The following is a 13,441-nucleotide window of genomic DNA, read 5'->3' on the forward strand; positions in this document are numbered from 1 at the left end:
AAAATAGTAGTTACAAACAGTAAACCATTTTTCCAAATTTAATATTTTTTTTTAGTTTTAAATTTAAGTAATTATAAAATGAAAAAATAAAATATTAATATAAAATAAAATAAAAAATTATATAAAAAATACAGTAATAATAGAGATTCCTTTATATAGATTATATAAATATATATAGATATATTATAAAAAAACTCATTAGCTAATCTTTATCCAAATGTAATCATTTAGTAAATGATTTAGAGTTATTTTTTTTATCATGAATAATTGAAGGTATTTTGTTTATTGTGATGTAATTTTGAAAGAATAATATAATTAAATAATATTGTATTATTTAAATTATTATTTTAAGATACAATTTTTATAATATATTTATTTTAAAAAGGAAATGAATAATGATTATTTTCTTTAAATATAGTAATGATTAACTTTTCATTCAATTAGGTATTATAAAATATTTATAAATCGTGATCAAAATAGGTTTTATGGTGTGGAAATATTTTGAAATTAATTTAAATTATTTAAAGATATGTATTTATATTTATACATTTATCATCAATTGAATAATTATTTATCAATTTATTTAGATTTGTAGAATAACTTTTGAATTGATTTATTTTTTTTATCTTTTACATTTATACATTTTATAGAAGAAAAGAAATATATTTAGATTAAAAAAGAAAAAGAGAACTAGGTTTTGAGGTTGCGAAGTGTATAAGAATGTTTCCATCCCTAAAACCATAAACCCGAAAACCTCGTCGCCGCTTTCTCCTATTTCTTCTCCTGCTTCTGCAACTCAGAGCCATACTCCTTTCAAGTAGGAGAAAATCTCTCTCTCTTTTCCTCTTTCTCCTTACGCCGCCATCACCATGCCTTCAGTCCCTCTCTCTGTCAGTGACACCACCCTCCAAGAAAACAAGAAGCTTAGTGCTAAGAAAGCCAAGAACCAATCCCCAATCATTGCGGAGGAGAATAGTCCTTCCAAACTCCTTTCCAATCCCAACGCCCCCGATTCCGACCAAGATGGGGTTTCGGGGAAGCTCCAGAAGAAGACCAAGAAGCGTAAGGCTTCAGATGTAGAGGCCATGGCGGCGACGAACGATGCCGACGAAGACACTAGTTCCGAACTGGTCGAACCCGAATCTTCTAGGGAAGACGACCACAAGAAGAAGAAAAAGAAGAAAAAGGCAAAATCTGAGGAGCAACCTTTGGTAATGGAAGCCGAGGAGAAAGAAGAGAAAAAGGAGGATCCTAATGCGGTCTCCAAATTCAGGATATCCGAACCTTTGAGGCTAAAATTGAAGGAGAAGGGGATCGAATCTTTGTTTCCCATTCAGGCCATGACTTTCGATTTAGTTCTTGACGGTTCAGATTTGGTTGGTCGGGCTCGCACCGGTCAGGTCTGTATCTACTCTTACACAAACCCTTTTTTATCGTTCTTTAAATTCTTTAATTATTGGGGTGTTAAGAATATGGCATTGTATTTGATAATGCTTGATCAATTTTTTAATCTTTAAGAGAAAAGAAGCACTATGCGTTGATTGGCCTAACTGGTTTTAGGTCCACATGGTAATATACGTATAGGTTTTTTAAGAAAAGTATTTAGATATTCATTTGATCCTGTATTTTTATGCTTAAAATTGTTCCATTTTAATCCTTAGTCCGCACTGAAAGAACTAAAGAATTAAAATTGGTATTTGTAGGGATTAGGAAAACAATTTTTTTAGTGTAATGAGTGTAAGGGAACTTTTTTCTGTTAACTGGGATCAAATGAAAGATTGCATAATTCTGTAATCAGTTGTATTTGAAAGTGCGTGTTTTTGATTGGTGTAAAGGATTTTATTTGACCTCAATTGTCTCCTTTGGGGAAACTGTAGGGTAAAACTCTGGCATTTGTGCTTCCCATATTGGAGTCTTTAACAAATGGTCCAGCTAAGTCTACTAGAAAGACTGGCTACGGGAGGACTCCAAGCGTTCTTGTGCTTCTACCAACTAGAGAATTGGCTTGTCAGGTATGATTATGTGTTCGTTAGTATTGGTATTTGTGATTGTATTGTGTATTTATTATTCTTCTTAATAAGGAGTTTTGTGCTTTAGGTGCATTCTGATTTTGAAGTTTATGGTGGGGCGATGGGATTGAGTGCTTGTTGTTTGTATGGTGGAGCTCCGTATAACACTCAAGAAATTAAGCTTAGGAGAGGTGTTGATATTGTAATTGGCACACCAGGTCGTGTAAAGGTAATTGCAGTGATACGAGTTGATTATGTATTGCTACTAAGTTTTTTCCTTTGATGAATGTAAATATTTGAAGAACCCTGAAAGTTTTACTTTTGGTGTTGAAGACGAATGTTTACAATGTTTTGTGATTTCCTTCTGGCTTGTATTGGTGCAGGATCATATCGAGAGGGGAAATATAGACCTGAGCCAACTAAAATTTCGTGTCCTTGATGAAGCAGATGAAATGCTCAGGATGGGTTTTATTGAAGATGTTGAATTGATTCTAGGTATCTATTTTCTCAAAGTCTCTTTTGATTCTCATAATTTGAACAACAGTTCTTACCCTCAACCTTAGATCATTTCAAATTGTTTCTTCACATCTTCTAGTACACAATCCTTTGTAATTGGAGTTACCTTACATTAATGTTTATCCAACATGTTGGATGATATGATTTTTCTGTATCACAATTGTCTATTTTGATATTTTTTTCAGGAAAGGTTGAAAATGTTAATAAAGTTCAGACTCTTCTTTTTAGTGCTACTTTGCCATACTCTATTAAACAAGTATGATTCCAAGTGACTCTTTATTTTTGCTTTTGAGATGTTTATATTTAGGGTCTCTAATGTTATCTGATGTATATTCATGTCAGATTGCTGCACAATTTCTGAAGCCAGATAAGAAAACTGCTGACCTTCTTGGAAATACAAAAATGAAGGCTAGTACCAATGTGAGACATATTGCTCTCCCTTGTTCTGCTTCTGCCAGGTCCCAACTTATCCCAGACATTATTCGCTGTTATAGCAGGTGATTTTTATTTTCAAATTTTTAACTTAAGGATTGCTTTTAGATTATACTGATTTTGACTGTTTATTGTTGACTAATGATTCTGGTTCAGTGGAGGCCGGACAATTATATTTACCGAGACAAAGGAGTCTGCCTCTCAGCTTGCTGGGTTGTTACCTGGAGCCCGAGCTCTCCATGGTGACATACAACAATCACAACGTGAGGTGAGCTATTACCTGAATTTAGTTATTTTATTTTAATCTGTTACTTGAAACTTTTCTTTTTTCTGCGTGTTCTTCTCTTATTTTTCTTATATTCTATATTAAATAGTTTCCTGTCCCCTGCAGGTTACTCTGTCTGGCTTTAGGTCTGGAAAATTCATGACATTAGTTGCCACAAATGTGGCAGCTCGAGGTCTTGATATAAATGATGTTCAGTTAATTATCCAGGTACTTTTGATGTATAAACGAGCAATGTATCAGATCATTCTTATTTCTGTCACAACCTGGAATGTTGATATTTATATATTGATGTAGTGTGAGTTCCCACGGGAGGTTGAGTCCTATATCCATCGATCTGGACGTACAGGAAGAGCAGGTATGTCTACAGGATTTTTCTTTTTGGTGTACGATCAGATTGTGATATTGGAGTTGTCAATTTTAAGGTTATATTGTGGTTTGCGTTTTATTCAGGTAATAGTGGGGTTGCTGTTACACTCTATGATCCAAAAAGATCTAATATATCTAAAATAGAAAGAGAGTCCGGTGTAAAATTTGAGCACATATCTGCTCCTCGGCCTGATGATATTGCCAAAGCTGTTGGTGGGGAAGCTGCTGAAATGATTACCCAAGTTTCTGATAGGTATGCTTGTTATTGCTAACTTTCTGTGTTTGGTGCTGTTGTTTGCTGTTAACATATATCATAAATGCAGTGTGATTCCTGCATTCAAAGCTACTGCTGAAGAGCTTTTGAAGAGTTCTGGTTTAACAGTTGTTGAATTGCTTGCAAAGGCTCTTGCTAAGGCTGTTGTGAGTCAATATTCTTTCATATTTTCTCTGTTTATTTTTCTTTTTGATTATATGAACCCTTAATCATTCATTATTTTTCTGATCTGAAAGATGTTTTCTCATATAATATACAGGGTTATACCGAAATAAAGCAAAGATCACTTCTCACTTCCATGGAGAACCATGTTACATTGCTTCTTGAAATTGGGAAACCAATCTTCACCCCTTCGTGAGAACCTTACTATAATCCCTGATTTACGCATATGATGTTTACATAAATAACTATATAGAATCTTAAGAAATCAATCAAACATTGAAATTGATATTTTTTTTTATCTTGTGAAAACGAGTTTGAGAAAAAATGAATGAGTAAAAATGAACTTTGTATATTCACTGGGATCAGTTACAGGAAGCTTTATATCAATCGTAAAGTATGTCTTCACCAACTGACACAGCTAACAAACTAACTGAAAAAAACTAAAGGAAGAAAAAAAACTAACTATTATTTAAGCTAAACCGTAAAGCTAAGAAGCATATCTGTTAACACATTATAATTTGTATTCTGATTATGCATGCAATCACTGATGGACTTATGTGCACATTTTCAATTTGTTTAACTTGCTATTTCATTGTTTGATATCAGTTTTGCCTATGGAATCTTGAGGAGATTCTTGCCTGAAGAGAAGGTGGAGGCTGTGAAAGGTCTTTCACTCACTGCTGATGGAAATGGTGCTGTCTTTGATGTACCAGTTGAAGAGTTAGATACATATCTTAGTGGTAAAGTTTCACTTGACTTAGGATTTGAGCCCTTTCAGCACTAGAGTACGGGAATACATTTCTGTATATAGCTTTTTATCTTGGTCATGTTTTTCATTGAATCACATTTGTCCTTCAGGTCAGGAAAATGCAGCTAATGTAAGTCTAGAGGTTCTGAAAGCCTTGCCCCGTTTGCAACAGAGAGAACAATCAAGAGGTGGCAGATTTGGTGACGGAGGTGGTCGAGGTGGTGGGAACAGGTTTGGAAGAGGTGGAGGAGGCAGAAACGGTAGATTTTCAAATGATAGGTTTTCCAATGGTGGTGGAAGAGGTGGTCGTGGCAACTGGGGTGGAAAGAGATGGTGAGTTTTCTCACTCTGCTCCGTCTGGTAGCATTGCTGCATAGCTGCCACGAGGAAATGAAGATGGAATCAATGTGTCCACCCATTAAGCATGCTCTATGTTTTACTGTTTTGTTATTTTTTAGTATTTTTTATTCTTTTTGATGGGGAAGCTTAAGCTTAGATTTTTAGTATGCTATTTGACTTTCACAGGAGAAAGGAGAAAGTTTCATGTATTAGTATATTTATATATGCTATACTTTTTACAATATGAACCTGCAAACAAAACATTACGTCCGTCTTCTGTTAATACCCTGATTACATAAACATAAAACGTATCATAAAATTAAATTTTTTTCCATAATATTGTGAAAGAAAATGATTAATGAGACTTGACATGATTTTAATTCTTACAAAACTGACCATTAAAACCGAATACTTGTATTTTTAAACATTTTAAGTCAATTGTTTGTTTTTCATGGTCAAGTCAATTATTTGTTTTTCTCCAAAAATATGATCCATCTGACTTGTCAATTATTTGTGGTTGTGTGGAAGATAACAAAATAATATTAAAAAGTCTGAAAACGTTGGAAAAAGGAAGCGTAAAGAAAAAGTAAAAAAAAGTTGGGTTCCACATCTTCTTTTTCTCTTGGAAATATTGATGAACTAAAAATTAAATATCTAATTTAATTTTGGATATTATCGATTTGTTTTTTCATGGAATGTGACAATATAGTTTATTGTAAAATCTTTCTTTTGTTCGAGTAAAATGTCAGTTTAAGTACTTTTAAATTGTACATTTAATAAAAATAAAAAAAATATATAAATAGAGAAGATCTTTAATTTTTTCTAAAAGTATTGATTGTTCATAACACATTGCTATTAAACAAAGAATAGAGATATGATAAATATATGATTGTTGATAAAAAAGAGAGTATAATATATAGCTTTGATAATATACTATTATTCTAATTTACATTTGACTAAATTTTGATTTTGCTTTTTTAAATTCTTGATCGGTAATTGTTTTTGCTATTTTTTAAGTAATCTTAGTTTTCATACTTTGAAAAATCTCAAATTTTCGGCAATTCTTTATTTTACATATATTTATTTGTTTCTAATTAATTAAATTGTGTTTAAATAATATTCTAAATAAATTTGTGAGATCAATGATTCAATCAAAGATTAATAAAAAAAATGAAGACATACAGAATTAAAAATTAAGTATTTTCTAAAATCAATTTCAAAATCACATAGAAAGTTATCAGAAAAACAGAATTATAATGGAGTCTTTATACTTCAATACAATTTTGTAATCATGAACTTTCGAATCATGAAGATGACTGATTTGACACATAGTCAAACTTCAATATGATTTCATGGAAATTTGCTTGCATCCACTGCACGTATATGGCCCCAGCTTGGATCGAAGTTCTTGTACACATTTTCAGGAAGAGAAAGAGAGATCGAAAGAGATGAAGCTCACAGATTTTCTCTTTGCACTGAAACCACTCTTTGCAACAGTAATAGCTGTTATCCTAGTTGCTACTATTATCAAAATCCATGGTGTTGGATTTTTTGACAAGAAAAGGAAGTACCATCCTGTTGCTGGCACAGTCATACACCAACTTTTCAACTTTACCAGACTTCTCGATTACATGATCGACTGTACAAACCAGAGCAAAACTTACAGGTTGCTGAGCTTCATCAGAAGTGAGGTCTACACAGCAAACCCTGTTAATATTGAGTATATCCTCTCCACAAATTTCTCAAACTACGGCAAGGTAACCATCATCTATGCATATTCCTTCAATTTGGTATCTTATTAAGCGCAAATTCTGTGATGTTTTTGATGCAAAAATGTCTAAAGATTCATTATGAGTAAATTATTAGGAGTTTGATTCTTATTGCTCTCAGAGTCTCATTCTTATTATTAAATATCACATTTCGGTTGAAGATATATTTGTATTCATTCATTATGGGTAAATATCATTTATCCTCATAGGGGAGGATAAAATCCTTAGGAAGCGTGTACAAAACCATTCTCAAGGTGGATTATGATCATAATATTCAAAACTTGATAACCAAATGATCAAGAACTGTAGGTATAGATAAATAAAAATATACAGACTTTTCCATATAGCCTTGCGTGTGATTTAGCCTCAAAAAGTCTTCATCTGTGGCAGGGTTGGTATCACCATAGTGTCTTGTCAGATTTTCTTGGAGATAGTATATTCACGGTGGATGGGGAGCAGTGGCGACATCAGAGAAAGGCAACAAGCTATCAGTTCTCAACAAAACTGTTGAGAGACTACAGCAATTCGGCGTTCAAATCTAATGCACTAAAACTTGCAGAGATAGTGTCTGAAGCTGCAATCTCAAATAATACTATTGAGATGCAGGTAAGATGTTATGTAGTGCAACTGTAGTGTACACAAAGCAAAGGTACAAAACCTTTCTGTTACTTCACAATCACAAATCACGGTCTCATCCGCTTCTTGCTTATTGGCAGGAATTGTTCATGGAAGCTACTCTAGATTCTGTATGCAAGGTTATCTTTGGTGTTGATCTGAACACCATGCGTGGAACCTATAATGAAGGCACGGAGTTTTCCAATGCTTTTGATGAAGCAAGTGTTGCTGTCATGTACCGGTATTTTAACTTTCTCTGGAGAATTATGCGATTCTTCAACATTGGATCAGAAGCAGTTCTTAGGAAAAGTGTAAGAGTGATGGATGAATTTGTTTATAAAGTAATCAGAAACAAGATTGAGCAAGCCCAAAACCTACAAGATAACTTACCCGTGAGCACAAAAACTAAAATACTAAAATTATGAATTACTAACTATTCTTAGTTGTGTTTTTTGTATAGGATTAGTACTAATTTGTTGGCAACCTGAATATTTAACAGGTGATGAAAGGAGACCTGTTGTCAAAGTTTATAGAATTGAAAGAAACTGATCCAAAGTACCTTAGAGACATTTCCTTGAGTTTTATCCTTGCAGGGAAAGATACAACAGCAATTACTCTTTCCTGGTTTCTTTATGAGGTTTGCAAGAACTCTGACGTGCAGGAAAAGATTGCAAAAGAAATTAGAGAGACAACTAATGTAGCAGCTGGATCAACCATTGATGAACTTGCAGCTAGAATAACTGAAGAGAATCTGGAAAAGATGCAGTACCTATATGCCTCATTGAATGAAACACTCAGGCTCCATCCAGCAGTTCCAGTGGTAATTAAGCTACATTACTTCGTTAACATTAATACACGAATCATTGTGAGTGATGAGTTTTTTATTTGACTAACCAATTTTATGATGCATTTCTAGCAAGGTAAGTTTTGTTTTTCAGATGACACGTTTCCAGATGGATTTAGCGTGAGGAAAGGTGATCTTGTGTCATTCCAACCATATGTGATGGGAAGGATGAAGTTCTTGTGGGGTGAAGATGCTGAGAAATTCAGGCCAGAGAGATGGCTTGATGAGAATGGAATTTTGAAGAAAGAAAGCCCTTTTAAGTTCACAGCTTTTCACGTAGGAGATTAAACCTTTTACTTTTGTTTATGCAATGAAATAAATAACCAGAAAATTTCTCATTTCATAGCATTTGTCCTCTAGAACTCAATAGAACTTGAGACTTACTGTGATATTGTGACACAGGCGGGTCCAAGAATTTGCCTGGGGAAGGAGTTTGCATACAGACAGATGAAAATATATTCTGCACTCCTCTTAGGTACTCACATCTTCAAACTGGCTGACGAAAACAAATCAGTGAAATACAGAATGATGCTTACTCTGCAAATTGAAGGTGGCTTGCACGTTTATGCTTCTCGGAGAGAGAAATAAGGGTCTTGCAGGAATCCACCCTCAAGTACAAAATAAAACAGAACATAAATATAAGCTTATATGCATGCTTCTCTGTTCCTTTCAAAGGTATAACGTAACATCAACTTATTTTTAAGTTGATAAGAACTTATTATGTACGTAGGTTGTTTGGTGTGGTTTTTACAACAATTTACAAGTGATAAACTTATGTACGTAGGAATTCACAATATTCTCTATCTTTAGATGCAACAACTGCATCTGTGTTCACCCCATGACCTGCATAAGCCATTAAAAATAATTAAGCTGCAAAACTTATATAATTAATGGATATAGCTCTCATATATATCAGCAACACTGAGGGAGTGAGGGCATAATGTTATAATTGATCATGCAAATTCTTGTGATGTTTTATCATTACTTCTAACAATGATGTAACTGGTGAGATATTTAAAAGACTAAAAAGACTTTAATACCTATTTCATACAATTGAACTAAAATTGCATATTTATGATGATTTAAGGATTCAATTGATAAAATTGATACATAAGAACAATCATCGTTACAATACTCAAGAGAACAAAAATGTAATTAGACATTTTTTTATACAATGTAAACTATTCGTGATATACTCGTGTTGCAAAATATTAGTGTAAATAAATATTATTTTTAATCGGTAGATTTTTATGTTAAGTATGATTTTTAGGTTAGTTTAAAAGTTAACTAGTTTATGCTAGATGATAAATTTTTTATTGGTTAGTTGTGCAACAAAATTCTTTATTTGTTTTTGGTAGAGAAAAGATAAAAAAAAAGTACGTTGTTAATACATATACTGTTTTTTTATAGACTATTAATAAATCTTAATCTCCATGCATAAATTAACAATCAATCAGAACTCATGCAATATGACTTTTATTTTTATATTAGTATAGGAAATTAAAAAAAGTTAATATATATATAGTTATTTTTATCACTTGACAAGCTAAAAAAATCTTTAAATTGTTAGTATATTCGTACATTATTTCCTCGTATTAGTGTATAGACATACATAGGTTTTTATTGATTAAACAACTTAATTCAAATATATGCATATCTTAGAGTATCTATATTTTCTAATAATTTTATTCTTAAATCAACATCACTAAAATAGTTTGAATATTACTACATTATAGTTAATAGTTTGTTATATTTTCCAGTTTGTGGAAATTAGATAGATACTTCTTGGCAACTTGGGACCCACTTTGTAGTGGCGCCTGCCCTTAGTCTTGTGATGGAGAAAAAAAACCCCACTCACACAACAGTCAGAGAAAGGTTGACTAAGAGGTCAACTGCAAATTTGGTGAATTATGTCATCACCAACATTATTTTTCATTTTAGTTCTTACACTATTTTTTTTTCTATATTTTGGTCTCTCTGTATGAAAAACGTTTCCGAATGAGTTCTTACTGTTTGTCAAATTAAATCTGATCTTATACTTAACACCTCTTTTGTTCTTACATCAAAGTTTTGATGCTTCGATTTGATTTTTACGTGATACAATTCTACGTATATTCCAGTCCTTTGATTTCATTTTCATTCTACACGCAAAATTTTATAACTTCATCAAATGATGGATATATGTAGTTGGTCATACATAAATTAAATTGTTGGAAATTTTCAATAGGATTGTTATTACAAGATTGAATATATCTTATATATGACACTTTCTTTTATCTTTTTGTGTTTATTAGTTAATTAACTTTCAATTTCGATCTTTCGTTTTGGATTGGATTGAGAGCGCACAAGAATATCTGAAACAAGTACTTTAAAATGTTTAAGTCAGATGAGTCTGAATTAAGGTATATGTAAAAGTCACAAGTTCATTACCTTACAAATTATAAGGATGTTTACCTCTTTATAGTCTTGGTTATGAGACTTCACCTACGGAAGAAGTTAAGGCAGAGACCTAAGTAGGTCCATATATTCCTAATCATGCTTTAAAGACATAATTGAGTTCTTTAGTCGCTAATCGCTTCAGTGTACTTTCTTTGGTTAGTTCGAGAAGTCGAATAATTCCTCTTAGTTGTTAACTACAGAATTTAGCTGAGATACCGTGAGGATTCGATTTCCACTTGGTCCAGTAATACAAAGACAAAACTATTAAAATTTAAACTAGTACATACTTTTTTGTTCCACATGTTTTAATAGAAACACACTATTTGACCTCCATGTATAATGCTCAAGAATCAAAAATATATTTTGTTTTCTTGAATGCGATTCTTGCATGTGGCTCAACTTATGAAGATGTTGAGTATTAGATTCTATTCCAATAAATAATAGGAACGTTCTACACTTATCCAAAATATTTTAGAGACATGTATATCATAAGTTTTCCAAGTTTGCAAGATGATGAGTAGATGTGATTTATTTGAATAAGTGGATAACTAGTTCTTCTTGTGAGTTGAAGTCCCAAATCAAGTAAAAAATATATAAAAAGAATAATATATATATATATAATCACAATCTTATTATTTTAAGATTTTGGATTGAATGTGGTATCATGGTCTCTTACATGAATTTGTCTCATGATTTACTTTTCTCAAACCTTCCTAACGTCTCTTCTAAAAAAAACAAAAAACCTAATAAATGCTATTGGATATCAATGTGGATTTGATGAAAAATGCTTTTGAGAGAGAATTTGTTAGGATTAAAGTGTAATTAGAGTTTCAAACTTGGTAAAAACTATGCAAGAAGAAAAACACAAAGAAAAAAGAACCACAAACATATTTTTCATTTCCTTTAAGGTTTTGGGTTATAGATAAATTCATACTATTCTGTGTTGAATAAATCAACTCTCAAATGACAGAACTTTTCTATAACTACCATTTGAGCACCAACATTGGAAATGGAGAGAGGCTGACTAAGAGAAAGAAGAACTCTCTAGTTGAGCCCATTATAGTCGAAGACGCTAATCCTGTCCAGACTAATCAATTAGAGCATATGCTTATGCCAATCATAGCATCAAGTCCCACTCCTAACCTCACTCTCCAAACTCATCAATCACCACCACCTCGTAGCTCACCACAAAGTTCTCTCCAAGGGAGGAAGTTCATCGCTTTTTTTATAAAGAGTAAGGAATGTCCCTTGAATCAGGCGGATGATGAAGATGATGAATATATGAGTTTGTTAGCTGTGGGTTTATTACGATACATCAAAATAGATGGAAAACCAAGTTTAGGGTGTAGGGGGAACCTTTCCAAGTGAGCATGACACAGAGATGCCAAACTATGTGGTCAAGAGACTAAAACATGTCGTGATCTTGTCATTTTTATTTGTTGTTGATTTCCTAGTTTTAAGGAGTCAGTTAAGAAACTTTAGGTGCTTTGTTTTCCTTATTTGTGTTCATGGCCTATTCCTAGGACCATGTTGTTATTGAGAAATTATTCTTTAAGTTTTATAAATTGTAATGTTTCTGGTTTTTAAATAAAATAGATCTTCATCTTTGTCCTTTATTCTTTTGAAAAATCCTAACAAATTGTATCTCTAGCTCTTTTGTTATGGGGCCTTTAAAATGGATTCTGAAATATAAATTGTAACGTTTATGGTTTTTAAATAAATCAAATCTTCATCTTTCCACTTTATTTTCTTGAAAAAAATTACAACACGGAGGATAGCTTAGACTCGGCTGAGATGGTGATGGTGGTGAAGAAGAGTATGACATTAATTTATCATTGGAAGAAAATTGTTTTCGGTAATGTTTGCTAAGGTGTTGGGTGCATCAAGGATTTGGAGAAGTTCTTGGGTAAAATAGGAACAAACTTTTTCTTCCAAGGTGAAGGAGCTTGATGAGTAGAAGGCTACAGACAACAAAGAGACTCTAATGTGTGTGTGTTTTGAGGTTCTTTATGATTGAAGAAAGATCTATATCTTCTTTATTTGAATAAGAGGAGATGATATTTTATTATAAGCTAGAGTGACGTAAAAGAAATTTAATCAAAACCGTTCAGTGGCAACAAATATTCTTACTAGAAGTAAAACATAGTTAATGATGAGTCGTAGAGAGAGTAAAGTCTCATTTCCAAAAAAACAGAGTTCTCCAATGGTTCTCTAATCAGAAGCAAGAACTAATCAGAAGCAAGATTGAGTAGATCCAAAAGCTACAAAGAAAATTATCATGTGAGCGCAACTACTAAATTTTTTGCTTACTATTCTTGATTTCATAGAATTAATACTAACTTGTTGGCAACGCGAAAATTTTACAGGTGATGAAAGGAGACATTTTATCATGGTTTATAGAGTTGAAAGAAACTGATACAGAATACCTTAGAGACGTTTCTTGCAGGGAAAGATACAAGCTCTGTTACTCTTTCCTGGTTTCTTTACGAACTTTGCAAGCTTCAATTGCGCAAGAAATTAGAGAGGCAATAGATGTAGTAGCTGGATCAATCATTGATGAACACATCTAGAGTAAGTGAAGAAAACATAGCAAAAATGAAGTATTGTTTTTCAGATGACACGTGGACGAATGGATTTAGTGT

General features: G+C 32.6%; 2 protein-coding genes and 1 long non-coding RNA gene across 4 annotated transcripts; 2 read left to right on the forward strand and 1 right to left on the reverse strand.

The window, feature by feature from the left end:
• Positions 1-692: 692 nt before the first annotated feature.
• Positions 693-5,376, forward strand: PRH75 (DEAD box RNA helicase (PRH75)). The gene is made up of 14 exons (XM_068638270.1): positions 693-1,400; positions 1,878-2,012; positions 2,098-2,238; positions 2,393-2,504; positions 2,711-2,781; positions 2,868-3,022; positions 3,114-3,225; positions 3,349-3,450; positions 3,538-3,598; positions 3,694-3,862; positions 3,933-4,029; positions 4,143-4,237; positions 4,652-4,785; positions 4,904-5,376. Exons 1-14 carry the CDS (start codon positions 870-872, stop codon positions 5,128-5,130), a joined length of 2,142 nt encoding a protein of 713 aa, XP_068494371.1. The 5' UTR covers positions 693-869; the 3' UTR covers positions 5,131-5,376.
• Positions 5,377-6,416: 1,040 nt separating this feature from the next.
• LOC137830758 (cytochrome P450 704C1) lies at positions 6,417-9,156 on the forward strand. 2 transcript variants are annotated; one of them, XM_068638272.2, is made up of 6 exons: positions 6,417-6,889; positions 7,292-7,507; positions 7,618-7,908; positions 8,016-8,336; positions 8,433-8,636; positions 8,763-9,156. In XM_068638272.2, the coding sequence occupies exons 1-6, from the start codon at positions 6,485-6,487 to the stop codon at positions 8,946-8,948; spliced, it is 1,623 nt and encodes a 540-aa protein (XP_068494373.1). In that variant the 5' UTR covers positions 6,417-6,484; the 3' UTR covers positions 8,949-9,156. The 2 variants fall into 2 exon arrangements, with proteins under 2 accessions (XP_068494373.1, XP_068494374.1); XM_068638273.2 differs by having other exon boundaries at positions 6,436-6,889; positions 7,618-7,827.
• Positions 8,681-13,441, reverse strand: LOC137830761 (uncharacterized). The gene is made up of 2 exons (XR_011084256.2): positions 13,226-13,441; positions 8,681-9,203 (listed from the first exon to the last, which is right to left on the reverse strand). It is a non-coding gene; the product is annotated as an uncharacterized LOC137830761 (long non-coding RNA).

Source organism: Phaseolus vulgaris, chromosome 7 (assembly GCF_051622355.1).
Source record: "Phaseolus vulgaris cultivar YP4 chromosome 7, ASM5162235v1, whole genome shotgun sequence".
Classification (NCBI taxonomy): Eukaryota; Viridiplantae; Streptophyta; class Magnoliopsida; order Fabales; family Fabaceae; genus Phaseolus; species Phaseolus vulgaris.